Genomic DNA, 26137 nt, shown 5'->3' with positions numbered 1-26137 from the left:
AAAAAAAAAAAAAAAATTATAGAAAGCAAGCAAGACTTTATGTTTAAAAAAAATCTCCTAGATGATTTAAGGAAAAGTTACTTATCAGAGATTGAAAATTATTTTCAATTTGAATGAATGTGCTTCCTATGTACAGAACAGTTTTAAAAAGAGGGCTTCGAGTTATTTATGGAAATCACAGCTGCAGTCTTATTGATGCTTCAGATCCATGTGACTGTACTGATCGTACAGATTTGCCAGCATGGCCACAGGCTTGGCCAACTGAGAACTGCTCATGGCGTCATTTGGGTCTTTACAGTAGTAGGCTGTGAGACAGCAGAACACTTCTCTGGGAGTAGTTACTTGCTGCTAGGGCAGTGGTTCTCAACATGGGGATTGAATGACCCTTTCATAGGGGTCGTCTAAGACCATCAGAAAACATGGATACTTACATTATGATTCATAACAGTAGCAAAATTACAGTTATGCTTTTATGGTTGGGGGATTGAAGTGTTAGAGGGTTGAGAACCACTGGGCTAGGGGCTGTGTTCTGAGCCTGTGTGCTGTAGCCTTTATATAAGGGCAGACCATTCACTCTCATTGGTAAGAGGCAGCTGTGTCGGCAGTGAAGAGAGCACAGATGTTTTGACTGCAACTGGCCTGGCGAATTGGTCCTGGCAAGAATATAGAAACACCAAGTAGCTAGTGCTTCCCAAACAAGTGATTCTAAACTCACCTCTCATTGGCTGGAGGTCTTTCTGAGCACCCAGAATGCAGGATAGAATGGCAGCAGCTCATACAAACCTCAGAAAAGCCTTTTGCACTTTGAAGGGAAATCATGAGGGGTGGGGGATTTAAGTCTTTAGCGGAAAGAACCAGGTGCTTCCCATGCAAACCGGCATTGAGGCGTCCAGGACAGGCTCTGACAGATGACAAAACCCCGACCCTCATGGACCACAGCTGGGCACCACTGGGTTTAATAGGATGAGTGTGCTCATTTGGAATTGTCCTTTTACACGTGGATATTGTTTTTAAAACTCCCATTGCTGAAGATTGAGCATCACATAAAAATAGCCTCTGCAATGCAGTATTCTGTGAGCACAGAATAGCAGCTCTGATATGTCTGAGCCGTGCTTTTGAACCCAGGCCACAGACCAGCCTGTAGGGCACTGAGGAAGAAGGACCTGAGGTGATGCCATCTTCAGGGAGGGGAGGAGCAGGGTACAGGAGGGTCTCTCTCCCTCCTGTGTGTCTCATGGGGCACATCTCCCCGTCTGGTTCCAGCAGCTGGGCGAAGGAGAGTGAGTGTTTTGTGTTGCTAAGTGGAAGGGAAATGCAGCATGGCTTAAGGTGATCTGCTTTGCAAACACCTTGCATTGGGGTAGAGGGGGGAAGCAGATGTGAATGAACTCCTGGGTGTCAGCCTGTTACAGAAGTTACTGCCTTGGCCTGCCATTTCTAATACTGCCAGGGATGCACTGATGGATTTTTACTATCATCAGCAAGTCTGAGTGATCTATTAGAATGTGGTCGAGGTGACAGCCTTGGTGTAATGACAGGAGACAGAGTGACAATGTGGAGTTTAGTATGAGACTAAGTGGGCTTAGCTGGATGCCATTGTCTTAGTCCATGAACTTACACATGGATGCTAGTATGAACAGGTTATAAATATCATGGCCACCTCTACTTGTTCTGAAAAAACAGATGTCTTCGTATTAAATATTAATTTTCATTGCTAAGCTGGAATGCGCAGCAAGGCAGTGTTCTGTTTGAAGTGTTAACCAAGATGGAGGAGTCCTCAGCTGTCATTGCTTACTTGGTCTCCAGGTCACAAGGGCAGGGATTGTATCTGTGACACTGTAGCACTGTAGCACGCCACCCCAAGGCTCCCTGAGGTTTTTGAAAGCAGTCACTCTGGAGTCAAATCAACACTGTGGTAGGTAGGGCAGGGAGGGTGAGGACACGCCCTGTCTCTCCCAGTCTGTTATTGTTGAGACTACAAGACACTGAATGTCGGCTTTCCACTGGTTGTTTTGATAGTTTGTTTAAAGTGTTTATTTAGAATTATCTAAGAAGCTTATTTTGCTAACCTGTTCCCTACAAAGGGAACTGTCACAAGAATGTGTAGAAATAAAGATCTGAGGGGAAAAAAAATCTGCATTGTTCCTAATGAGAATGTTTTCCCGCCGCTTTTCGTGTGGTTCTTTCAGACTCCAGTGAAAGCCAACCTGGGTTTCAGAACTCCATGCTATAGGTACAAACTAGAAAGCGTGAGCTAACTAGCTAGCTTGTGTCCAAGTGGAGACCTGACAGGTGGTGCTAATATGGCATCACAGCCTGGAAGACCTGGCAGGAAGATGAGACAGCCATCCATTCTGCCCAGGATGGAGGAGGGTGCCAAGGTACAGTTACTCAGCGCTAAAACCAGCATTGTGAGGGGATCCATCCCGGTCATGGCAGTGAAGGCAGGGTGGCTGGTTACATTGTATCCAGGGTCTGGAGGGAAGAGTAGATGGGGTGGGGGTGGGGCTAGGAAACCTCAAGGCCCACCTCCCCTGACCCACTTCCTCTAGCTAGGCATCCATCACCTCAAGGCCCACCTCCCCTGACCCACTTCCTCTAGCTAGGCATCCATCACCTCAAGGCCCACCTCCTCTGACCCACTTCCTCTAGTCAGGCATCCATCACCTCAAGGCCCACCCAAACCTGGGACAAAATGTTCAAACATGACTTTGTAGGGGAACATTTCACATTCAAGCCACAGCATTTTGCCCCTGCCTCCATGGGCCCATGGCCATCTCCTGATTCAAAATGCATTCAGTCCAACATGGAATTCATACTTCCAACATTGATAGCACAGAGTAAGTTTCCCTATTCCAAAAGGGAGGAATGGGACCATCACAAGGGAAGATCAGACCAAAGCAAGATCAAAACTCAGCAGGGCAAAAACCAAACCCGTTAGCTCTATGCACCTGAGGCTCACAATGGAACATTTGGGCTCTCAAGAGCTTGGGTGCACCTGCCCCTACAGTTCTGCAATCTGAAGCATACACAGCCCCTCACAGGGAAGTATGATTCTGCTGCAGACTCCTTCAGCCAACATGGCATGTGTGGTCCTGGCATCTCTGACATCCTGAGGTCTCCATTACAATCTGGGCTTCACTGTCGAAGCTTCACACAGTGGCCCCAGCGTCTTTCAGAACCTCAACGCGAACTCCCAATGTCTCCCTCCCTCACATTTGCATCTTTAAAACCAGTACTGTGTGGATAATGCTGTCCGCCTGGAGATGTAGGATGGCCCCTTGGACCACTGTTGCACAGGCCTCTATTCAAAGCAGGGACCCCTGATTTCTCCATCAAGCCTTCCTCAGCTCCTTTCAAATACGTTTTCATTTTCCAGAATTGGAACCCTTACTGGGTGGGGTTCTGACCTCAGGACAGCTTGCCTTTGGCCCAGTGCAGAGCACTAGATTTCTCCTTAAAGAGACAGAGTGCAGAGCACTAGATTTCTCCTTAAAGAGACAGCTAATCCTTTTAACAACCAAGCTGCTTCTGTACCTCCCTTCTCTCCAAGTTCAAATTCACCCCTTCCCCCACCAAGTGCCACGCCCTCTATGTCTTCAGCTCCACCTGTCTCCCTTTCTGGAGAAGAACAGTGAGCAGTGACCACACCACACCTGAATGCTTTCCTATCTAAGAGTTTCATCCACCGAACAGGAGCCCATTCCTTTACATTCGGGATTATGTGAGCCTTGGAACACGTGCAGAATGCAGAAAGACTCTTTGCTATGATGTAGAACAAATGGCTGACAGTCCAGGTCCTAACGGTTCTTATTCTCCTCCATTGTCAGGATTTGTTCTAACATTCTGCTCTTCTAGGGTCCCACCAGGGTGGCCCATTAAGATCTGCTTTCAGCATGCTAGGGGCTTTCGCCCATATTTCCAAACTTTTCCATATTCTTCCTGCAAATCAGTTCCTAATGCCCAAAAATAATAGTCGGCCTACCACAGCAGTGGACCTGCTCCCAAAGCCCATCTTCCATGTTATTTTTCTTATTGCTACAATCAAACAGCCAGCAAGGAGCAAAAGGGTTTATTTTGGCTTTTAGATGGAAGGTGTGTGTGTGTGTGTGTGTGTGTGTGTGTGTGTGTGTGTTTGTGTGTGTGTAGCTCATGCTCATGTCTGTGTATACACATGCATACACACATACACACACACATACATGCACACCATGATGGGAGCACCAGGCAGCTAGTCACTCTGAGTCTGCAGTCAGGAAGCAGAGGGTAGACAGGAAGTGGGACTCAGGTTAAGAAACCTCAAGGCCCACCTCCAGGGACCCACTTCATCCAACCAGACCCCTACTTCAAGGCCTCGCAACAGTGGGAACCAAGCATTCAAACCCATGAGTCCATGAGGGGCATTCTGCTTTCAAACCGGAACAGGCTTCGTGGCGCCCAGGCAGGCGCTCGGTCACAGAGCCGCCTGGCCAGCTCCAGTCGCCATTCAAAGCACATAAGCAACAAAGAATAAAAGTTTCTCTTTATTGGTATTTCTTCCCAGTTCCTATGACTTTCCGACAAGGAAGGCTGTGTGCAGTCTCACTGCTCCAGGGGCGGTCCTGCTTGCAATCAGCCTCAGTCTCTCTCCAGCAGGGAGGCCCCACCTCTGGAACAGTCGGGCACAGTAGAGATGACGGGAAATTCTCCTTGGTGAGAGAAACGATCAAAGTGATACAAATAAAAATAACCAAAGCACCAGATCACCCTGAAGGGCGTCGTCCACAGTGCAGATGTGGACGATTCATGCTAGAGCAAACAGCCTTAAAAATCTGCAGTGACTGATAAATTCCACCTGCTAGTTGGAGAGCATCCTAAAGGCGGTGCCAAGTCTTTCTCAAAGCTTTCTTTGGGGCACATTGTGGCGGCGGGGGCCGGGGGAATCAGTCTGCCACAATGTGCCTGGCCTTCCCTGGCACAGCGTGCTGAGGAACACTGGCGCAGAATGCTGCCTTGGCTTTCAGGGTTTGCCTTGGCTTCGGGGCAGCCTCAGAGATCCTGTAGACAGAAGAAGATGGGTGAGTGTGGCCCCTCAGATCAGCACAGTTCCCACCAGCCTCAGCCGCTCGCTGTGAAGGAGCCTCAGGAAGGGATGCAGGTGAGGGAGAATCATGGCACAGGAGCCTCCACACAAAGCAGTGTTTCTTCTCTTTGAGTGCCTCGCAGCCACCTTCACTGAGCTGGGGCAGTCAGGTCCGAGGTAGGTCAGTGTGGGGGGGTGGGTAGTGGCAAAAGTGGGGAAGTCTGTCAGGTGCTGGTGGAGGCTTTCTTGGCCCACCTACGCCACCCTAAAGGGGGATGGTACCCTTTCTGGCTGGCCTGTGCCTCCAATGAAGCCACTTCTGTAATCTCCTGACTTGGACTTGACACCCCACCCCCACCCCCTGCCCATAGGCTCTCACAGGGAATACCTGCTCTGTGAAATGGGGGCCCTTCCAGGTAGTGTCAAGCTTCTCTCTCTGACGAGAAAAGACACAGGACCAGTCTTCAAGCTATCGTTCTGACACTCCCCGCAACAAGCACCCCCCCTCTGACACCCCCTTCCAGGAGCTGAGGTAAGCCCAGGGCAGAGCCGCTCCAGCCTCTCCAGCAGGCACTTAAACCTGCAGGGGCTGGTCTATGTGAGGATGGAAGCCAGAGTGTGTTTCAACATTCTCCAAGAGTGAATTCCTTTCTAATATTGGGGCAAGGCATATGTTTTATAGCTGGCTCCTCAGAGGACCTATTCTTACATTTAACTATATAAGCCGTGGAAAGCCATTGAGAACCTTCCAGTACCAACCTCAGGTTCCGACTGGTGAAGGGTATGCTACTCAGAGAAAACGTAAGGGAAGCTGACTCACTTGGACAGTGTGTCTATGGTCTGCTGGGTGGCCAGGGTCCTCTTGTCCTGCGATCCATATAAGAACGTCTCAATCTGAACACACTGTAGAACACCAAGGAGTCATCATGAGGTTATGGAAATGTCACAGGGGAATAAAGTGTCCTTTGAACTAGAGAAAGAATGAATGCCTCATTCTTAGACCCATGCTGTGATGGAATCGGTGCTCTCTGGGGACTTCTCTAGGGACAGCCTGACCTTTAAACTGGGTGTTCTTAGGGATCCAGGACACAGACATACAGTGTGAGTACGGCTTCAGAACCTTCTGTGTGCAAGCATGTATTTAAAGGTAGGGTTTTTAAAAAGCCAGGCAAGTACATTGGCTGACTTTTGCTTAATTTCCTTCTTTTGCTTAAGTTTTGGCATTTTATTGTTTATACCCAGTCAGGACAAAGTTGAGGAAGGGAAAAAGAATAAAGAAATTCTAAAAATGGCCAAGGTCAGTCTGAAGAATGAGGTGGAGCGTTTTGCTCTGACGCCCTCTGTAAAACTAGAGTGATAAAGGCAGCACGTCTTTCATCCTGGGGTGTCAAGCAGACCAATGGGGAAGGCGGGGTCTCAGTATTCAGTAGCCAATGGACTGTCTTTGCATGGCCAGTGATGAAGAGGAGAGAGAGCATTAGGACCACACTTTCGCAAATGAGAGAGAATGGAACGTAGTTCCTACAAGGCAGAAAACTCAACCCTGAAACATTTAAAGAGTTGAATTTGCAATGTAGAACTTGGAGGTTTCCTGTGAAAACGCTGAGGAACAACAGCCTTCCGGGCTGAGGTAGGAGACGACTTCTCGAGACAAGCTCCCCACAACAAACTGCTGAGGAAATATAAGTGGCTGTATGAACATGACCAACAGTTTTCCAGCGAAGATCAATCATCAGCAAAGAACAAAGTGTGTGTGTGTGTGTGTGTGTGTGTGTGTGTGTGTGTGTGTGTGTATCTGCAGTGCACCTCCCCAAGAGTTAGCATTCAGAACGCATTGAGGGTTCCTAAGAGGTAATGAGGAACCATGGCAGGACCTCCTGGTACAAGAGTCATCAAAAGATAGAAGAGTTGTTGGGAGAGCTGAGAGGAGACTGGCCAATAAGCCGGCCCTGCCTCACTAATAACTGGAAATGCAAACAAAAACTAAAGAGTGCACCTTGTAACAAGTGGAAAAATTATGCTCCAACGCTACCAGGATGGTGTCACAGAAGAAATAACAAGAACCATTATGAAGTCATGTACATTGACAGTGGGTATTTAAGTTGGTATAAGCCTCTGCAGACACTTCAGTGATAGTTAATAAAGTTTAAGTAAGAGTTAAGTAAAGAGCAATATGCTTGACTGTTTTCTAATGAGAGACAGAAAAGGAGTGACCCAGATGTGGGGGGAGTGGGGAGGAACTGGGAGGAGCAGAGGAAGGGAAACTGTAATCAGTATACAGTACGTGAGGGGAAAAAAATCTAGTTTCAATAGAGAAAAATAAAAACCAATAATATTACTTAATACACAGTAAAAACAACAAGGATATACTAAAGTAGAATATCAAATTATAATTTAAAAAGTAAAAAAAAAAGAATTGCAAATAAGTGCATGACCACAGGGAGTATCATGTGAAGCTTGAAACCTGAAAATCCAACCATAAGCATGGGAACAATGTCAGATTCAAGACGGTAGTTATCTAGAGGACTTCATCTGTGCGCTTTGTCTTTTCTTACTTTGAATCATGAGTTCTAGGGCATTTGTTTCACATCACAAATGCTTTCCTGCATAGCTGAACTATTTCTTAACACATTTTAAAGATGAAGGTTTTCTCCCTGGTTAAACCGCTTGAATCAGAAAGAAAGAAATATGGACTGGAGACATTCATCCATTCGCACCTGGGGATCAATTTGAGGTCTTTAAGAAAATGAGGGTGCACACGGCCCAATACTTTGTCTTTAGAAGCCGTGGAAGATCTCAGGGCTACCTGAGTGTGGGTTCAAGTTTCAACGTGAAGACTGAGAATGTGACTCTGCTCTTGTGGAGGATATAAATAAATATAGAAAAAAATAAAAAAAATAGGCATGAATATGATGGAATTTTATTTTTTTAAATAACAGAAATGACTCCCTGTTTCTTGGTTGAATTAACTACATGAAGAAGTAGTGAGCTCTTTCTCCTATTTTATTTAGTTCCTATCAAATTCTGCTAACGCAGGGGTCTCAGACCCTCCATGCAACACACCCTGGCCTTTCTAAAGCTGCCCAGGGGCCTCAGCCTGGCCTTGACAATAGGTTTCTCATTCCAAGGACTTTTCCAGGGTCACTTCAGCCCACAGATACACCACATGACCTTACAACTTTAGGGACCTTGAGGAAGGGCCATCGTTTTGAGTGGAGTTGTAGGACATGCTTTTGACAGTTGTGATAACTCCGTGAAGACTCTTCCAGTCCTCAGTGTGGGAGGCGACACATAGAGGCCTCGGTGGCTCTCACCCTTGCTTACTCTACACAGCGGGGCAGAGAGGGGAGTCACCGAGACACGGACAGTGGGTCTATGGACAAGCATGTGTCCCCTCCCCCTGCCAGGCAGCCTGAGGTCTCTCTTAAGGTCTTGCTCTTCCTACCAGAACCTGATTTCTCTCTCTCCTTCATGAGCAGGAAGGCCTTCGCTGGGTTGAAGGGAGCAGGTCTGATTTTAGAGGCACCCAGACATCCCTGTTTACATATTGACGAGTGCTCCAAGCAGCAGCTCTTTTGACAGCAGCTGAAGCCAGCACCGCCTGGAGTTAAACTCATCTGCTGCAGCATTAGGATTTTACTGACAACGGCATAAGTCTTTGAGACAGTCTGATGAGGTCTCAGTTCACTCTGCTGAACAGATGGCTTCTAGAAGCTTCTACAACACGGGTGGGATTTCCATCCTACCTCTTTGGTGTTTGAAGTCTCTTCTCCCTGGCCCCTAAGTCCCTAGGGAAGAGACAATTGGGTAAACAGTCACAAATTCCCAGGAAGAATGAGAAGGTAAGTGATAAGATTTAGGCAAATTCCCCCAGGCTCTGCTATGGTAGGGGTCCTTTCCTTCTAGACCTGCTGTTCAGATCACTTTCTCTGGCAGCATTAAATTAGGGGGCAGAGTAGAGTTAGGAGAGGGGATGAGTTTGGGACTCTGTCCAACAAACAAGTCCTAGAGGTCCCTCCCCAAGATGCTTCTCTTCTTGGTAGAGACAGATGTCCCACCCCAGGGCTATTGTCCTCACAAAAGACATTTCCTTACAATTCCAGCTGACTAGATGCAAAGGCAAGTCAAATAGGAGACAGGGATCACCAGCTTAGCCCCTACCTAGGCTTACTGATGATTCCAGCACCCAAAGTGGCAGGGCAGAAACCTGGGAAGTAAAAGCTAGTCCATCTGTATACTTCAACAGATATTTTTCCTGTTTTTAACATCCCAGATTAGCCTCAAAATCCCTCTGTAGGGGAGGATGACCTTGGAATTCTGATCATTTGGCTTGGGCTGGTGATTTAGCCCCGTTGGTAGGGTACTTGCTTACCATGTATCAAGCCCTGGGTTCGATCCCATGCACCACATTGGTAGTAGTAGTGCATGCCTGTAATCCCAACACTATAGGAGAATTAGTAATCAAGGTCATCCTTGGCTACATACGAAGTCTGAGGTCAGTGTGGGCTACATGAGGCCATCTTTAAAAAAAAAAACAAAACTAAGTAAAACACTAATATAATATGTTAGGTAAATAAAAACAAAACAAAACACAACAACCCAAATGCATTGAAAAAGAAATAAAAGTATTAATATATGACCAAAGACTTTATTTTTCTTTAAAATGAACCCATACTTTATCTATAGCAGTCTGATTCATATATTAAATAACACTATAATAGAATGATTTGAAATCGTTTTAAGCAGAAGAAAAATGGGGAAATTCCGGATTTTCTTTATACTGTTTTCTATTTTCCAAATCTCTCCAAATTACAACCTTTTTAAAGATTAAAAACAACCTTTAAATTACATGTCCTAATAGCATAATGATGCTTCATATTCACTGACATCAGCTGGTGAAAGTCATCCTTTAGGAAAAAGTTATGAAAACGACATTCAGAAAACAGCCCTCTCCAGAGATGATGTCTGAAGCCGGGAGGGCTGGAGAGTCGTCGCTGCTCCCTCCCGTCTGTCCATGCTGACACGGACAGGAGCAGCCTTACCAGCCTCCTCCTGCACTGAGACACCCACGGCACAAACCAAAAGCTCCTAACCAAGGCGACCTCATGGGAGGAGACTGATCTTCTGCTATTACAGTCTCAACAGACTGCTCCTTGACGGCTAACACCTCTCTCTCTCTCTCTCTCTCTCTCTCTCTCTCTCTCTCTCTCTCTCTCTCTTCCTCCTTCCCTCCCTCCTTCCCTCACCCCTTCCATCTCTCACTCATCCTTCTTTCTGACAATGTTGCCTTTATCCCACAATGGCTTTGAACTGGCCGTGTAGCAAAGGATGTCCTTAATCTTCTGACCCTCTTGCCTCTACTTCCTTGGGTTGAGATGACAGAGTGCCCCCTCACCCCCATGCCTAGTTTATGTGGTGCTGGGGATGCTAGGCAAGCATTCTACCAACTGAGCCACATCTCCCCCCCATATGAGAATGGCTGTTAAGGAAGTTAAAAAAAAGACTCCATAAAAATACAGCAGTGATAGCTGCGGGATGAAGCCCGTTGGGGTCACACTCAGTGGGCCGTGCACCGAAAGACTGGTTTAATAGGAATAACCTATTATAGCTTGTGCTTGAAACTGTTTTAATAGCTGTATATTTACCTCAGAAATGCAAATTGAATTCTTCAATGTTCTGCTTCACTTAGCTGAATATGCTCAAATGTGTGTGTGTGTGTGTGTGTGTGTGTGTGTGTGTGTGTGTGTGTGATCAGTGTGGTGATTTGATTCTTTTGTTAAAAATGGAAACTATGACCCAGTCCAAGTCAATAAATGTTAATTGAAACACTGGGGACATCTGGATGAGCTACAGGAAGGGCCTTCAGGCCTTGGCATTAGAGTAGTCTCCGTTGGAATAAAGGTGCCCTGTGCTCTATTGTAACAAGAGACCGATGTACCCGTCTTTATACAGCCACAAACGGCACTTCTCAAGGTTTTAAAGGATAAACTGGAATTGCAAGTATCCAGTGGAATTTTAGGAAGCCACTGTGCTGCTATTATTCTCTAGTTTATATACATGGGTTGCAAGAGTTTCTCATCTTCCTTAAATATCAGACAGAGAGCTTTTCTTCCCTGGCAAGAGACACAGGGAACACCTGCTTTTCCCTACCTGCAGAGTTCCCAAAGGGGCCAAGTTTGTCTTGCTCACACGGCCCTATCACTGTCTCTGGCATGGAAGAAAACAAATGGGTAAATACACTGAACAAGCAGATGAGTTAGCGAAAGTTCTTCTATGGAGTTCATGTGCGTGTATGTATGTGTGTATGCACATGTGGGTATGATTGTGGGTGTGCGAGTACATGTGTGCATGTGCACGTGAAGCCCAGGAGTTGACATCACATGTCTTTCTCTACCACTCTGCATCTTATATTTTTGAGATAGGGCCTGGCTAGCCAGCAGATTCCAAGGATGTCCCTGTCTCTGCCTCCCCAGTGCTGGGATTACAAGTGTGTACCACCACACCTTAATTTTTAGGTGGGTGCTGAGGATCTGAACTCAGGCCCTCAAGCTTACAGAGCAAACACTTTACCGACTGAGCCATGTCTCCAGTCCCTTACAGGCCTCTTTGAGATGCAGTTGGCTCTGGCCTGACTCTGCTGAAGCCTCCACTAAGGAAGCTCCATTGTGAGCAGCATCGAGAACCTTCAGACTTGCTCTCCAGGTGAACCCCGGGGTAGAAGATGCTTGCTGCTTGCTATTTGCTTTCTCCAGGAGTGACTCACGGAGCAAGAGAAGAGGTATCTCGAGCCTGGAAGCTGACTTTCCTAAGTGGCCCAGGAAGCTGAGATGGAGCCACCAGCCTGATGCCTTCTTAGCTGTGTCTGGCCTCTGTGCTTTTGAGCTAATACCCTTCCCAGTGAAGACAGGAGGCGGCTTATGGGTAGCTACAAAGTGGGGGTTAGCTGATCTACATACTGGCTTAAAAAAACAACTCACATGTGCAGACTCACAAGGAAATCTATTGGGGAGGAATCTCTGAAAACAGGCAGCTATGCCCCAGGGGCATTCTTCCACAGGGGCACTGCAGATGTTGAAGGGGATTGGTGGTATCTCTGGTGTCTCCCATCACCCCTTGCTCTTTGGCTGAGGGTCTGGGAATTACATCATCATTTCTCTAGGGGGAATTCAGATAATGAAAGTGCAGATGGAACATGGCGGCCTCTTCATTAACAGAGGCAGTACAGCCAGGGCTCCAGCGAAGGAATCATTTTAATGACAAGAAAGAAATTTGAGAAAGAAAAGTCTGTCACTCCAGGCAAGAGGCCAAGCCAACTTGTCACGCTATTAGCAGTGTTTTCCTTGTATGAAATGATAAACAAAGCCAGAGAAAGGGAAATTCTTCCCCCACCCCCTGGAACGCACACACTCTGTAGCCCAGGCTGGCCTTGAACTCACAGAGATCCGCCTGGCTCTGCCTCCCGAGTGCTGGGATTAAAGGCGTGCACCAAGATGGACCTCCCTGCTATGAGAAAGGGAAATTCTTTAAACCACTCTAATGCTGAGGAGCTGTGCTCACTGTTTCCCATTCCGTGTGTGTGCTGTGCATGTTTGTGTGTGAATAGGGGGGTGCGTGTGCACGGAGGCCAAAGGTCCATGTTGGGTCTCTTCCTCAATCTCTGCCCACTTACCTTTTGAGATAAGTTCTCAATGAGCCTGGAGCTCACAGACTGTCTAGAATGGCTGGTCAGAGAGCCCCTCCAGGGAGCTTTCTGTCTTCAAGCCTTAAGATTTCCGTTGCTGTGCTAAAACACTGATTACAAGCTACTCAGGGAGGAGAGGGTCTGTTTAACCTTGCATTGTCCAGGGAAGTCAGGGCAGGAACTCAGGGCGGGGACCTGGAAGCAGCAGCTGAGGGAGAGGCCATGGAGGGGTGCTGCTTACTGGCTTGCTCACCACGGCTCGATCAGCCTGCTTTCTTACAGCACCCAGATCCATCAGCCTCGTGGTGGCACCACCCATAGGGAGCTGGGCCCTCCCCCATCAACTGTCCATCAAGAAATGCACCACAGGCTTGCGCTTGGGCCAATCTAGTTGGGATGTTTTCTCAACTGATTCCATCTTCCCAAATGACTCCAAGTTGTGCCAAGCTGACAGAAAATTCGCCAGCACGCTCCAGAACTGGGACTACAAATTAAGTCACCTGTAGTTTTATGTGGGTACTGGGATCTGACCTCAGGTCCTCATGCCTAGGCAGGAAGTACTTCACTGGCTGAGTTGGCTGCCCAGCCTGGGCCCAAATCACTGCACTTCACACACATTATCTGATGCGAGATTATTGCTTCGCTAGAGGATCAATGACTCAGAAATTCAGGAATTGTGCCTGTGTTCATGTCAACACACAGTATAACATATTAAGAGAAAAGGAGATTTTAGAAACCTTAATGTACACAGATGTGAAGTGTCCCAAATGCTTAAAGATATGGTGACATATGTACATTTACTAATGGCTGCCAGGCAGGGAGGGAGATTAACTTGGGGAGTTGAAAGCACCACCGGAAACAGTTCAGCAGCCAGCGCCATGGCGACAGGGTCAGGGGTGGGCCCTGGTTTTCCTGAGTCAGTCAGAAAGCAGCCTGTCCTGCCTGACCCCACAGCTTCCTCCACATCCGATCCTTCCTGAATCCACTGTTTGCAGTACAGCAGCCCTGTGCCGGCCTCAGCAGTTGGCCAGATGTGAGTCACACTCTTCAGAGCCTCCAGAGACACAGGGAGACAAAACATCAACAGATGGCTGCCCAGCAGTTAGGAGCACTTGCTACTCTCACAGAGAAGAGAACCCTGGTTCAGTTCCCAGCACCTGCATGGCAGCTCACAACCATCTGTGACTAAGGTTCTGGGGGGTACCACACTCTCTTCTGGCCTCTGTGAGCACCAGGCGTGTACATGGTACACATATATACATGCAAACAAAATAGATAAAGTCAAGCTAGTTAAAAATACATGGCACAATCATAATAATTTTCATTAAGAACTAAAAAAAGGAAGAGGAGGGAGAGGAGGAAGAAGAGGAGGAGGGGCAGAGGAGGAGGAGGAACAATCAAAGCAGCAGCAACATGGGGCCATGAGAAAGAGTAAAGGGTATGGCGGTGTTAGAGGGCACACGGACAGCGAAGGTCTTCGTGTGGAGATGGCGGAGTATTCGTGGACCACTGAGACAGCCTGGTGCAGGTCACAGGGAAGCGGTAAGGGCGGAGGTCTCACAGAGAAGGATGCCGGGTGTCTGGGGGAAATGCATCCTACACTCCCTGGTCTGTCTCTCTCTTCCCCACACCTGCAGCTCCCACCCCACAAAGGCAAATAGGCCTGTGGCCTGGGGAAGACACACTGATGGGAGGGTCGGGAGCCTCCAGTGTGAAAATCACAGGGAAGGTGAGAAGGGGGCATTGGCTGCGGAGGGAACTGGAAGATGAAGGAGGACTGGAGGGCGGAAGTCATCCCTGACTATTTCCTGGTGCTCGTCACGGGTATGGATGTCATCCGCGACACCTCCTCTCCTCACTTCCAGGTTGTCAAGTGCTGTGGGTTCTAGGTCTTTATTGATATCCCTTGACTCCCCCAGGACTTTGCTCCATCCCCTGGCCACTGTCCTGGAGGAATCTACCATCGTCTTTCTCCAGGACAACTGCAACACAGACATCTAGGAAACAAGGGCACCAGCAGGACTCACTGCCCAAGCAGACCGGGCTACCCCCCACCCCAACCACCACACAGCAGAGCTTCAGTTCTCATGTGGAGAGCCAGGCCATGGACGCCACTGAGCCCCTGAGCTGCCTTCTTTCCTGCTGATGTGGAGCTCAGCAATCATGGGGTTCCTGCTGGACCCTGTACTGCTGGCCCCTGCCATTCCTAGCCATTACCCTTTCGGCCTGGTGAAGATTACACTCAATTTGCACAGTTGGAGATTTGGCCTTTCTCTCTGTCTGTGTCTGTCCATCTCTTATACAGCTTGATGCCAGTGGAGGAACTAAGGTGCTGTGCACCTGCTAATCTATCAGGAAGGAACACAGACCGGTCAGTGGGTAGTCTGGGTCCACTGTGTTCTGTTTTCTAGGAGACAACAAACACAGAGGTTGGGCTGCCAGGGGGTTGAGGCAGACCTGGAATTCTCATTTCCTCGAGGCTACCACAGGCAAGGGAGAATCCACGGTTTTCCCGCAGCAAGTTAAGAATGAATGACCTTGACTCCTTGGAATGTCAGTTCTCAGTTTCCTACCAGCCAGTTTACAAACATCTTCAAAGAGCTCCTGCCTTAAGGCTCTTCCAGAATCCCTTCTCCACTGCGGAGTGGAGCTTAAGAAAAATCAATACCATTATGACCTTCCTCTCTCTTAAAAAACATTGTGTGTACGCATGTGTGGTGTGTATGTGTGGTATGTATGTGTGTGGTGTGGTATGTATGTGTGTAGGTGTGGTGTGTATGTGTGTATGTGTGGTGTGTATGTGTGTATGTGTGGTGTGTATGTGTGTAGGTGTGTATGTGTGGTGTGTATGTGTGTATGTGTGTAGGTGTGTATGTGTGGTATGTGTGTAGGTGTGTAGGTGTGGGGTGTATGTGTGTAGGTGTGGTGTGTCTGTGTGGTATGTATATGTGTATGTGTGGTGTGTATGTGTGTAGGTGTGTATGTGTGGTAGGTATGTGTGTATGTGTGTATGTGTGTAGGTGTGTATGTGTGTAGGTGTGTAGATGTGGGGTGTATGTGTGTAGGTGTGGTGTGTATGTGTGGTATGTATATGTGTATGTGTGGTATGTATGTGTGTAGGTGTGGTGTGTATGTGTATATGTGTGGTGTGTATGTGTGTAGGTGTGTATGTGTGGTATGTATGTGTGTATGTGTGTAGGTGTGTATGTGTGGTATGTGTGTAGGTGTGTAGGTGTGGGGTGTATGTGTGTATGTGTGGTGTGTATGTGTGTATGTGTGGTGTGTATGTGTGTAGGTGTGTATGTGTGGTATGTATGTGTGTATGTGTGTAGGTGTGTATGTGTGGTATGTATGTGTGTGTGTAGGTGTGGGGTGTAGGTGTGTATGTGTGGTGTGTATGTGTGGTATGTATATGTGTATGTGTGGGGTGTAGGTGTGTAGGTGTGGTGCACACACTTGCATATGTGAGCACAGGTCTATGTGTGCCATGATATGTGTGCACTGGTTAGAGACAACCTAAGGAGTTGGTCCTCATCTTCCACTTCTTTGAGGCAGAGTCTCTCGCTCAAGGCTGCACATTCCAGGATAGTGGGCCCAGGGCTTCCAGGGGCTTCCCTAGCCATGAGTCCCAATTCTTCCTAGGAGAATTAGAATTATGCACTACCATGCTCAGATTTACGTTAGTCCTGGAAATCTGAACTCTGATCCTTCTGCTTTTGTGGCACTTTACCCCTGAGCCATCTTCCCAGCTCAGACCTTCCTCTCTTTAAAGAAAGTGGACAGCCACACCTCCACGACGTGTTGGTGAGACAATTAGGGAAGCCAGGAGCACAGAAAAGCAGGATCTGCACATGAAAATGAGGTTGCTCACGAGGAGGCCCCTTAGGGACTCTAAATCTGGCTCTGTATTTCCTGGCATATCCAAGAGCAGCAGCAACAACATTTCAAATAGGCAAAGGGAAAGTGAATTTTGTGGCCACTGAAGAGCAGACACCGGCAGATCTGGGCAATGCAGGTCCTCAAGCTGCTCCTGAAACATGCCATCTAGGAGGATCTGGCTGACTGCAGAAGCCCAGGGACAGCATGGCTTGCTCGCTAGTGTTGATGCAGGATCAGGGGAGACCGTGTCGGCATTGATTTTCTTGTCTATGTCCTATAAAACACACCATGCTCCAGCTTGTTCTTAGAAAGATCCATTAGAGTGGGTTTGAGGACTTTATTCTTTTACAGGGATTTATAAAGCTGATAGCTGTGACACAGTGAAGTAATAAGCTGAACCCTGCCAATGACTGTCCTTAGTAGGGAGGCCAGATTAAAGCCAGACTTGAAGCGAACTTCAGTATTTCCCAAGATATTACTGACCTAGGAAATGGCCATCTCTTTCTGCAGCCTTTGGCCTGGGTGAGAATGTGAGCAATGGTGCCATCCTAGATCAAAACAGGTCTCTATGTTGCCAAAGGGAACGGCCTGTGCTGTGGAAATTTCCATCTGGAGCCCACAGAGTTCTCCATTATTCCCTGCAGGCAGATGCCTTTAAAAGACAGATCAATAATTCAGTTTCCTTTCTGGTAATTCAATTCGCTGTCTGCTGTGTTTCTGGAGCCTTCTTGTTTAGCATGGCCTTGGGCTCACACCTGGGCCATTTAGCACAGGAGGGTACATCTGGAAATGCCACACTTGGTGGAGTCTGGCTTCTGAGATGAAAACTCAGAGAGGGGGGGCTGTCGTGATAAGAACAAGACAAACACTTAGCTAGCCGCTGTTAGAAGGCTTCTGGCTCCGGTGCTAAGTACAGCCTTTGAGAAGCTCCAGGCAGCAAACGACAAAGGCATGTTTAAAGTCCCTGTCTGTGTCCTGGCCTCAACAGGGCAATCAGTCATGTCCTCAGATGAGAGGAAGTGGGGAATGAGAACTGCCCCTACCACAGTATGCACAACAGCATTCACACACAAGTCCCCACTGGTCCCTGATGCCTGCAGATGGCCAGAGAGCTTTAGCGCATCAGAGTTACTGCTGTCAGGATGATGGTTAATGAGTTCAAACCCAAGTCACCTTTCACTGTGGGCTTTAGGGTGATGGGCCCTGAAATTTTCTTGCAGCTGAGCCCATTTTCAGCCCTCTGGAGTGTTGCAGCATCAGCCGCAGCAGGACCTGCGGCCTCCTGAGGAAGCTGACAGACCCATCTCTGGGCCCTTGCAGCTTACACTGTCCAGAGATGACAGGACAGTGACCATGATGCAGAAGCATTAAGACCTGGACCTGCCGATCACTGGAACAAAGGGAAGTGCCGAGCTTTGCCGAAGAGCAGTGTGGTCTGACACACCGACTTCACATGCCAGCGCCCAGGCCCTTCCCTGCGGACTGTGTAAGCTGCAAGGGCTAGAGAGATGAAAAATGATATCTCATCTGTGCCTGCCGCATCAAACTGTCCCAAACCTATGGTGGGAAGCAACTACCAAAAACGGAAATTTGAAAAACGCATGAGATTACTTTTCAAATTTTATACCAATCAATAAAAATGTGTAAATGAAATAGTTAATTACTTAGAAACTATTATTTACCCAAATGATTGAATTACCAATAGAAAGTTTTAATAGCCCACTTTTTGCAGAATAAGTAGAGAAAAATTTACAGGATTTTTTTCCACAACGAAAGCACCAGCCCAAAGGGTCTCCTAGAATGTACAAATTTTCCAACACTATGCATTTTGGTATATAAAATATAGAGGTGGATTTCCTAATCATTTTCTGAAGCAAATGCAACATTAATACTTAAATCTAGCATACAAGTAACAGTGCAAAAACCTTAAAGTAAATATTAGCCAGCAGATTCTGTATCCGCTATGACTTGACAGTTTTCCTTGAGAAGCATGGAAATTATTGGAAATTATTTCACTCCCAGAGGAACATGGCTGGGAAGGGAGTCCCAGGAGGTTCTACCTTCATGACTGGGTCAGTGCGGCTATCATGGGAGTTCTTCGAGAAGACTGACTTCAGTCTTCCTCATTTTTCTTCCCCCTTTGTCTCTTGCCTTTCTGGGGTTTGTTTGTTTGTTTGTTTTTGTTTTTTTGCATTTGAATGAACAAAACAGAAAGGTTACTGTCATATGTAAGTTGACTTTCAACTTCCTAGCCTTTATTCTTCATGAATTCCTCAGGCCCCGCCATTCTATTACAATAATGTAAGATAGACTCAGCTATCACCAGTTTAGAAAAATAATCCAATGTGACCAAGGGGGAAGATTTATTCCTGGAATGCAAGGATGGCTCAGCATGACAATAACATACATTGTACGAACTGAATCTGGGAGGGCTCATGTGATGAGTCTCTGCTAATGCTGGGGAAAAAAACTGATAAAATTGACATTTACTTCTAATTTTAAAGACTCAGGAAACTAGAAGTCTTAACATGACAAAATGCATAGACCTTAGTTCTAAAGTCCGCATCTCTTCAGTGAAGAGTCCCTGGAGTCCTTCCTAGTAAGATTGGGAAGAAGACAGGGGACCCATTCTCTCCACTACTGTCCACCACTGTGCTGCCCCTGTGAGCCACAGCATCAGATAAAAGAAATGAGTGAGGAGCATGGAATTGGAAACATAAAGTAAAATTATGTCTGTTTGCAGATGATATAACAGTATCTCTAAAAAATTTAAGAGACTCAGTGTTCAAATTAATCCAAGCAATAAAAAAACTAAGCTAGCTAGAAAGGTTATAAATTGAAGCAGAAATCCCAGTAATCCTTAGATATACAAAAATAAGTAAAGATACGTAATAACGAATAAATCTCCACTTACATTAGTGATAATAAAATGCACAGAAATACTTAAAAACATGCACAACTTAGAGACGGGACACTTGTCAATGTTCATGAGAGACACAAAGCAGTCGTGAGCAAACGGGATGGCAGCCCTTGTTCTCGGGTAAAAGACTCAGCATCATAAGGACGTCAGTCTCCCCAAAAATTATTTATAAATAATACTTGAATAAAAATGAACTCTTTATAGGATACACATATAGCTATAAAAACCATGTAGAAAAACTATCAAGTTTCCAGACCCCTGATGTTTTACCGGGAAAGCCATGAGGGCTGTCTTGTCCTATCTCACATTAAATCATTCCACAGGATCTCTGTAACTAAACACGTGAGATATTGGCACCTGTATAAAAGGAGATTAGCAGAACGGGACAGAAATCCAGAAACAAGCTCCAGTGCACGTGGGAATTTAGTGTGTGGGGGAGGCGTCATCCTAAGCCTGGATCTGGGGCTGTGCTGGGCTCTTTGATGAAATGGTGATGGACAAGCCAGTATTTAGTGCATTTCTGCTACAGGTATTTGGGAAAGAGATAGCATGAGACCTTATACCAGCTACATAAAAAATCAACCAACCAACAAACAAAAAACTCCAGGTTCAAAAGAAGAACAGAAGGAAACAAACACAAAAGAATCCCTCCATGAACCGGGTATGCATGAAGACCATAATACGAGAAACACTTAGTAAGTTATACTACGAAAACTTTTACAATATTTGCATGATCAAACTTGACTGATAACTCATTTTTGAATGTCTGTATTTCAGGGGAACTCTTTTACTCTACCCCCAAATGTTTGCTTAAATCTACCACAAAAGTGATGCCACCTTACCCAAACAAGCCACTATAAACTTCCACTGAACAGCAGTGCAGGAGGGAAAGGAGGGACGTGGAGAGCGAGTGAGGGAGGGCAAGGGAGGGTGAGGGAGAGCCCCGTCTGTGTCGGTGCTGGCGCCAGCTTTACCTTCTTCAGTTTTGTGTATGCTCCATTGTGGTTGCCCTGTGCCAGCTCTGCCCTGCCCAGGACCCGGTATGTCTCTGCCACCTCCGGACTGAAGTCACCAAATGCCCCTACTTTGGCTTCCAGGGATGCTCTCAGGATCATGGTTGCTCTCTGAGGAAAGGACAAAATGAATGCTGTGTGGTTTAAACGTTCAAAGGATTGCTTGGTGGTGAAGGGCGCCTGCTATGGCTGTGGAGGACCTGGGTTCGGCTCTCAGCACCCACATGGTAAGCTCACCACCTCTGTAACTCCATTTCCAGGAGATCCATCACTTCCCTGCTCTGGCCCCTGCAGGCACCGGGCATGCAAGTGGTACACAGATACACATGAGGAAACACACACACACACACACACACACACACACACACACACACACATACACACACTCACAAAGACAGAAATGAATACATCTTTTAAAAGTTCAAGGACTGACTAAGATCTGTGCCTCTCAGGAAAGATCATGACTTGATACATGTTTAACATTTTAGAGACTATTCTGAAGAGCTGGGGGCTGTCTTCTGGTTCAATAGGAGGCAGTAAACAACATATCTGGGAAAGGGGTACAAACTCTAAAAGGAGAAAGCAGCATTGACACTGTGTGAGCTATTAGACTCCGTCCCAGTGAGCAGCAGGAGCAGAGCCAGGCAGCATGGAACCCTGTGTGTCAGGGGCTCAGTTTCTGTGTGACCTGATATATATACACACACAGCCTTATCTTCTTCTGACCCAGGAAGAGGCCAAGGCACAGAGTGACAGATGAGAACTTCCTTGTTCCTATAGGGCTCATCAGTGGTGGAGCTGGCATCTGTTCCCTAGCCCCTTTAGGGATCATCAATGGCAGAGCTGGAATCTGTTCCCCAGCCCCTTTAGGGATCATCAGTGGTGGAGCTGGAATCTGTTCCCCAGCCCCTTTAGGGATCATCAGTGGTGGAGCTGGAATCTGTTCCCTAGCGCCTTTAGGGATCATCAGTGGCGGAGCTGGAATCTGTTCCCTAGCCCCCTTAGGCCCATGCTTTTCTGTGCACACTACTGTTCGTTCTCCCTTAAGAGAAAACGAGGCTGCACTTGTGGGTCAGGCTTCCGGACTGTCCATTCTCGCAGAGAATGCTTAGGAAGCCCAAAGTAAACATTTCCATGGAACATGGTATCACATTTTGTTTGCCTTGTCCTATTTATTTATACCAACATGGAATAGAAAAATATGAGTTGGTCAGAAAACAGTATTTCCTGATTATTCATTTTTGCAGATACCAAGACACACAGGGGGCAAGTCTGAACTTCGAGCACATCCTGAAATTCTTCCCAGATCTTCCACATGAGAACACAGTTATGACCACACAGCACAAATGCTGAATTCAATGGCCAAATAAAGCCAGGGAGGGCCACAGGAAGGGTTTGTCACAGCATAGCCCTGGGGCGGGGAGGGGAGGGGTGGGTGGGTGCGCTTCCTGATCCTATACCCTAGACAGGCAGATGTGTAAATGAAGAACATTGTTCCTTTTTGGTAAGGACGTGAGTGAGGGATTGGGGCCGGCACACTAAAGGTGGTGATGGCACAAATCAATGTCTTAGGCAAAACGACCATGTTACTTGCCAGGTACGGCTCATGAAAGCACTCAAGGCCCAGGGTGGCCATGCAGACCTGTCTGTGCCCATCCCCTCCCAACACCCAGGAGCGAGGACTCAGAGGGAATCAAGAGTTGGGTGAGGTGACTTTCCCAGGGGATTTGACTGCCGGGCTTTTGGGAAGCGGGCCAGTGACGGGGAAGAGTGCTAGGATCCTTTTCCTGAATCACGCCCTTACCGCCGCCTCAGTTGACTAGGGAGGCCAGGGATGGATGGATGTGTAGCAGGTTAAAAGGCATGTTCGGACGACAACGAAAAACAGACAGGAAAACTTAACGGGGAGAACCCAGAACTATTAAGCTTTAGATGAGGGAAGAGGGGTATGGGCACCCGAGGGCCCAGGAGACAGAAGCACACAGCCTGTGTTGGGGCTATTGAGTAGACGGATTGGACCATAGCAAAGCATGCAGGGAAGAAGAGGGAGACAGGCTGGTGGATGGTTAGCGTCTGCAAAGGACAAAGGTTGGGATCTTCACACAGAACATCTTCGTCTGCAGCGGAGTGGCCTTCACTTACTTTTCACTGTGGAAATCATTTCCTCCCCAGAGGTTGGCTTGCTGCTGGTGCGAGCTAGCCTGTGGACAGGCTGTGACCACATTTGGGATGGTTTAGGTGAGACACCATGCTCACCTGTGCCAGGGTCCTTCTAAGGAGCAGCTCTTGATGGACACTCCTGTTACACCCCCTGGTGAGGGGGTCTGCCAGCCAGGGTGAAAAGAATGAGAGGCCGCCATGCGTGGCTAGGCAGGCTGTGCCACTGCAGGGGTGCTTGGCAGGAGAGGGAGAGCTGACCCCTTGGCCATGTTGTAGTTTGTCAGCAATGTGCCCTGGGTTGGCCGTGTGTACTGAAGGAAGGGACCACTTTCGTATCCTTGCAAAAATACAGAAGGGCATGAAGTGATTCTGGAACAAAAGAGCCAGTTTGCTAAACTCTCCCAGGGCATTCTGGGAGAGCAAGGCACATCTTTTAGCCAAGACTACTGATCGGTGTGAGACACATCAGGAGAGACGCTGGGCATCAGCTGCCTCTATACTGTGGCAGGAAGGCTGGGAACAGAGATTGAGTACCTGGATTGTGGAAGGTAAGTGTCAGCTGGCCAACAACCAGGCATTTGTTCTGAATCCATTCATTAACTCCACCGTGAGCAAGAAAGTCCTTGCTCTCACAGAACTCAGCTTGGTTCTACGAGCAACATTAATTATCTATATAAATTTATACTGCAAATACTCACTACATGAGTGAGATTCTGTAAGATAGAATCAGAAGAGTCCAATGCTGGCAAGGGAAGGAAGCAGGGAGCTGAAGGACAGATGGCACTGGCCTGGAATGAATCAGGGAGGGGCCTACCAGAAGGAAATGAAAGAAGAGACCAGCCATGGGGGGCGGGGAGCGGTGTTAGAAAAGACAGTATGGGCTGGGGAGACGGATCAGTCTTGAAAAGTACCTTCAAGCATAAGGGCCTGAGTTCGATCCCCAGAACCCAACATAAAAATGGTGGGTGTGGTGGCATGCATTTGCTATCCCAGAACCAGGAAGCAAAGACAAAAGGGTACCTGGGGCTTGCTGGTCAGCCAGTCCAGCCTAACTGGTGAGCTGCAGGCCAATGAAAGACCCTGTCTTATAGGAGGCAGAAGGCCTTCCTGAGGATGACCTCCAGGCTTGTCCTCTGGCCTCCCCATGTATGCAAATATGTGCACATGCACCTGCACACACATGAGCATGCACGCACACACTCACGCATGTACTAATCAGAAAAAGCTATTATTACAGGAATTTAGCTTAGGGAGAAGAACAAAGTGAGCCCAGAAATGTCAACAGAATCTAGACATTGGAAGGGCCACGTCAGCTTTGCCGTGAGGGCATTACGGTTCATTGAAGAACCAAATGAGTGCTCGCTGATCAGGTGTGCTTTCAAAATCTGAAGAGATTAGACATGTGCAAGCAGGGATGCAGCCCCTGGGAAAGAGGAGCTGCTGGGGTGGCCCTGTCAAGAAACGATGCATGGTAGGAGGGGGTGTTAAAACACACGTGTATTAGGGAAATCTGGAGGTGAATGAGGAGCCTGTGAAGTCCCACAGGAGCAGGATGGAGTGAGTGGGAATCTGAGGCCCTGGCAGGGCCCTCTGTCTTTGGTCAAGTGATTCAGAAGAGCAGTGAAACACTGTTAGGGTGACTGTGGATTTGCTCTGGCCCAACAGACTGAATAAATGCAGAATAAAAGCTCATGTTCCTTAATGGAGAGAAGGGGGATGGGGGATGAGGATAGTGCTGTGGGGGAGGAGTCTCCAGACAACACAGGAAACCACTTTTCATCTCCAAGATTTGCTGTGCTAGACTGAACACACACACACACACACACACACACACACACACACACACACACACCACACACACACCCCAAACCTCTGAGGTATCTACTATCTCTTTCTGGAGCTGCTATGATTTACAGAGAACAGGTAAACTGTTTTTGTTTTTTTTTTGTTTTTTTTTTTTTAAATATAATATAAGCTCTGCCAAGTATAATCTCTGGTTTTGTTCCACCTTTCTTTCTTTTTGTTAAAATTAATTTTTAAAAAATTTTATGTGCATTGGTGTTTTGCACATGGTTGTCAGGTCCCCTGGAACTGGAGTTATAGGCAGTTGTGAGCCATCATGTGGGTTCAGGGAATTGAACCTAGGTCCTCCAGAAGAGCAGTCAGTGCTCTTAACCACTGAGCCATCTCTCCAGCCCCTGTTATTCCATTTTTCTAAGCCATGTCGAGCATGCCTTTACAGACCCTCAGTAAAGAGATTGAGCTGAAACCTCTGTGCTGTGTGGTTTTCATTAGATATGAACATTCCATTCAATACCCAAAAGAAGAAGAAATGAATTGGCCATACTGACTGCCACACACCATCCCGGCTAGATCCACAGGCTGCAGTGAGTAGGGCTTTGCCCGCTGAGTTCTCAACTTTTCAGTCCTTAGTGATCTTTTCTAGTTGGATGTAGCATTTACTTTCTCACAGTTTTGTTTCTAGACTGAAGGAGTAGTCTTTGGCATCCCCTATGAATAGCTTGACAATTGTGATCTAAACTCAACTCACTTCTTTTTGTCCAGTGATTTGCAGAAAACTGCAAAATTCATCTTGAATCGAAAGGAACTTGGCTCTTCCTGCTCCTTCGGAGTCCTTCACATGAGTCATGCTTTCCTGAAAATACTGCTCGGCCACATCTGAAAAGAGCATAGAATAACAATTTTGAAAATAGCTCAAAGATCTGAGCAGAGATGGAACAAATATGCTGTTAGTGATGGTAAAACATTTAAAAAGAAGCATTTGGGTAGGAGAAGCCAGCTCAAGAGACTCTCCTGTGGTCGTTAATCTGCTTGTTTTAGCAGAAACTATTTTCACCTCAGAAGGATACGACAATTTATTTTTCTTATTTTTCAGACAGTTTGGTGTTCTTGGCAATACAGAAAGTGTTCTGGGGGCAGAGGACTATCCCAGGCCTGAACACACTAGGATATTTTCATGTTGATAGATGATTATCTCTGCCTAGAAATCAGTCACTCCTCACAGTTCATATATTTTAGGACTCTAACTGTAATCTTGTTATATATCTCTATAACACACACACACATTGCACACATACACACACATAACAACAAAACCAAACCTAAACAACCTGGCTGCTTTCAACTGAGGAAGAACTGCAACATTCTAAACTCTTAAACACACTGATGAATAAAGCAAAAAATAGTTCTACATAAATGGCATTCGTAAAAGCGAGGGAAGGAAGCCGCAGCCATGGAAAATGGAAAGGGGATGGAGAAGCAGAGCTGTGACTACACACAGCCCTCTGTTGTTATAACAAATACCCGAGATAAATCAGCACACACTGAGGGAAGGTGCTCACACTTTTGGGGGGTTCAGCCTGTGACCCCGTGGCTCTATTGTTTCTGGTGATGTGACGGGC

The 26137-nt window shown here is 47.0% G+C and overlaps 1 protein-coding gene across 3 annotated transcripts in view; it reads right to left on the bottom strand.

Moving 5' to 3' along the window:
• Positions 1–4348: 4348 nt before the first annotated feature.
• Positions 4349–26137, bottom strand: part of Ttc23 (tetratricopeptide repeat domain 23) — a 99480-nt gene continuing 77691 nt past the window's right edge. For 2 of the 3 annotated variants that reach the window (XM_036169592.1, XM_036169600.1), the window contains exons 8-12: positions 25267–25394; positions 20517–20666; positions 8809–8850; positions 5883–5965; positions 4349–5037 (exon numbers count right to left, since the gene is read on the bottom strand). In XM_036169592.1, the coding sequence (XP_036025485.1) occupies positions 4923–5037; positions 5883–5965; positions 8809–8850; positions 20517–20666; positions 25267–25394 (518 nt within the window). In that variant the 3' untranslated portion in view covers positions 4349–4922. The remainder of the gene's footprint in view (positions 5038–5882; positions 5966–8808; positions 8851–20516; positions 20667–25266; positions 25395–26137) is intronic. The other variant, XM_036169608.1, reaches the window with a different exon arrangement.

This window comes from Onychomys torridus, chromosome 1 (genome assembly GCF_903995425.1).
Source record: "Onychomys torridus chromosome 1, mOncTor1.1, whole genome shotgun sequence".
In the NCBI taxonomy this organism is placed as follows: domain Eukaryota; kingdom Metazoa; phylum Chordata; class Mammalia; order Rodentia; family Cricetidae; genus Onychomys; species Onychomys torridus.
The sequence above is the reverse complement of the archived record's forward strand: the minus strand, read 5'-3'. Positions and strand labels throughout refer to the sequence as shown.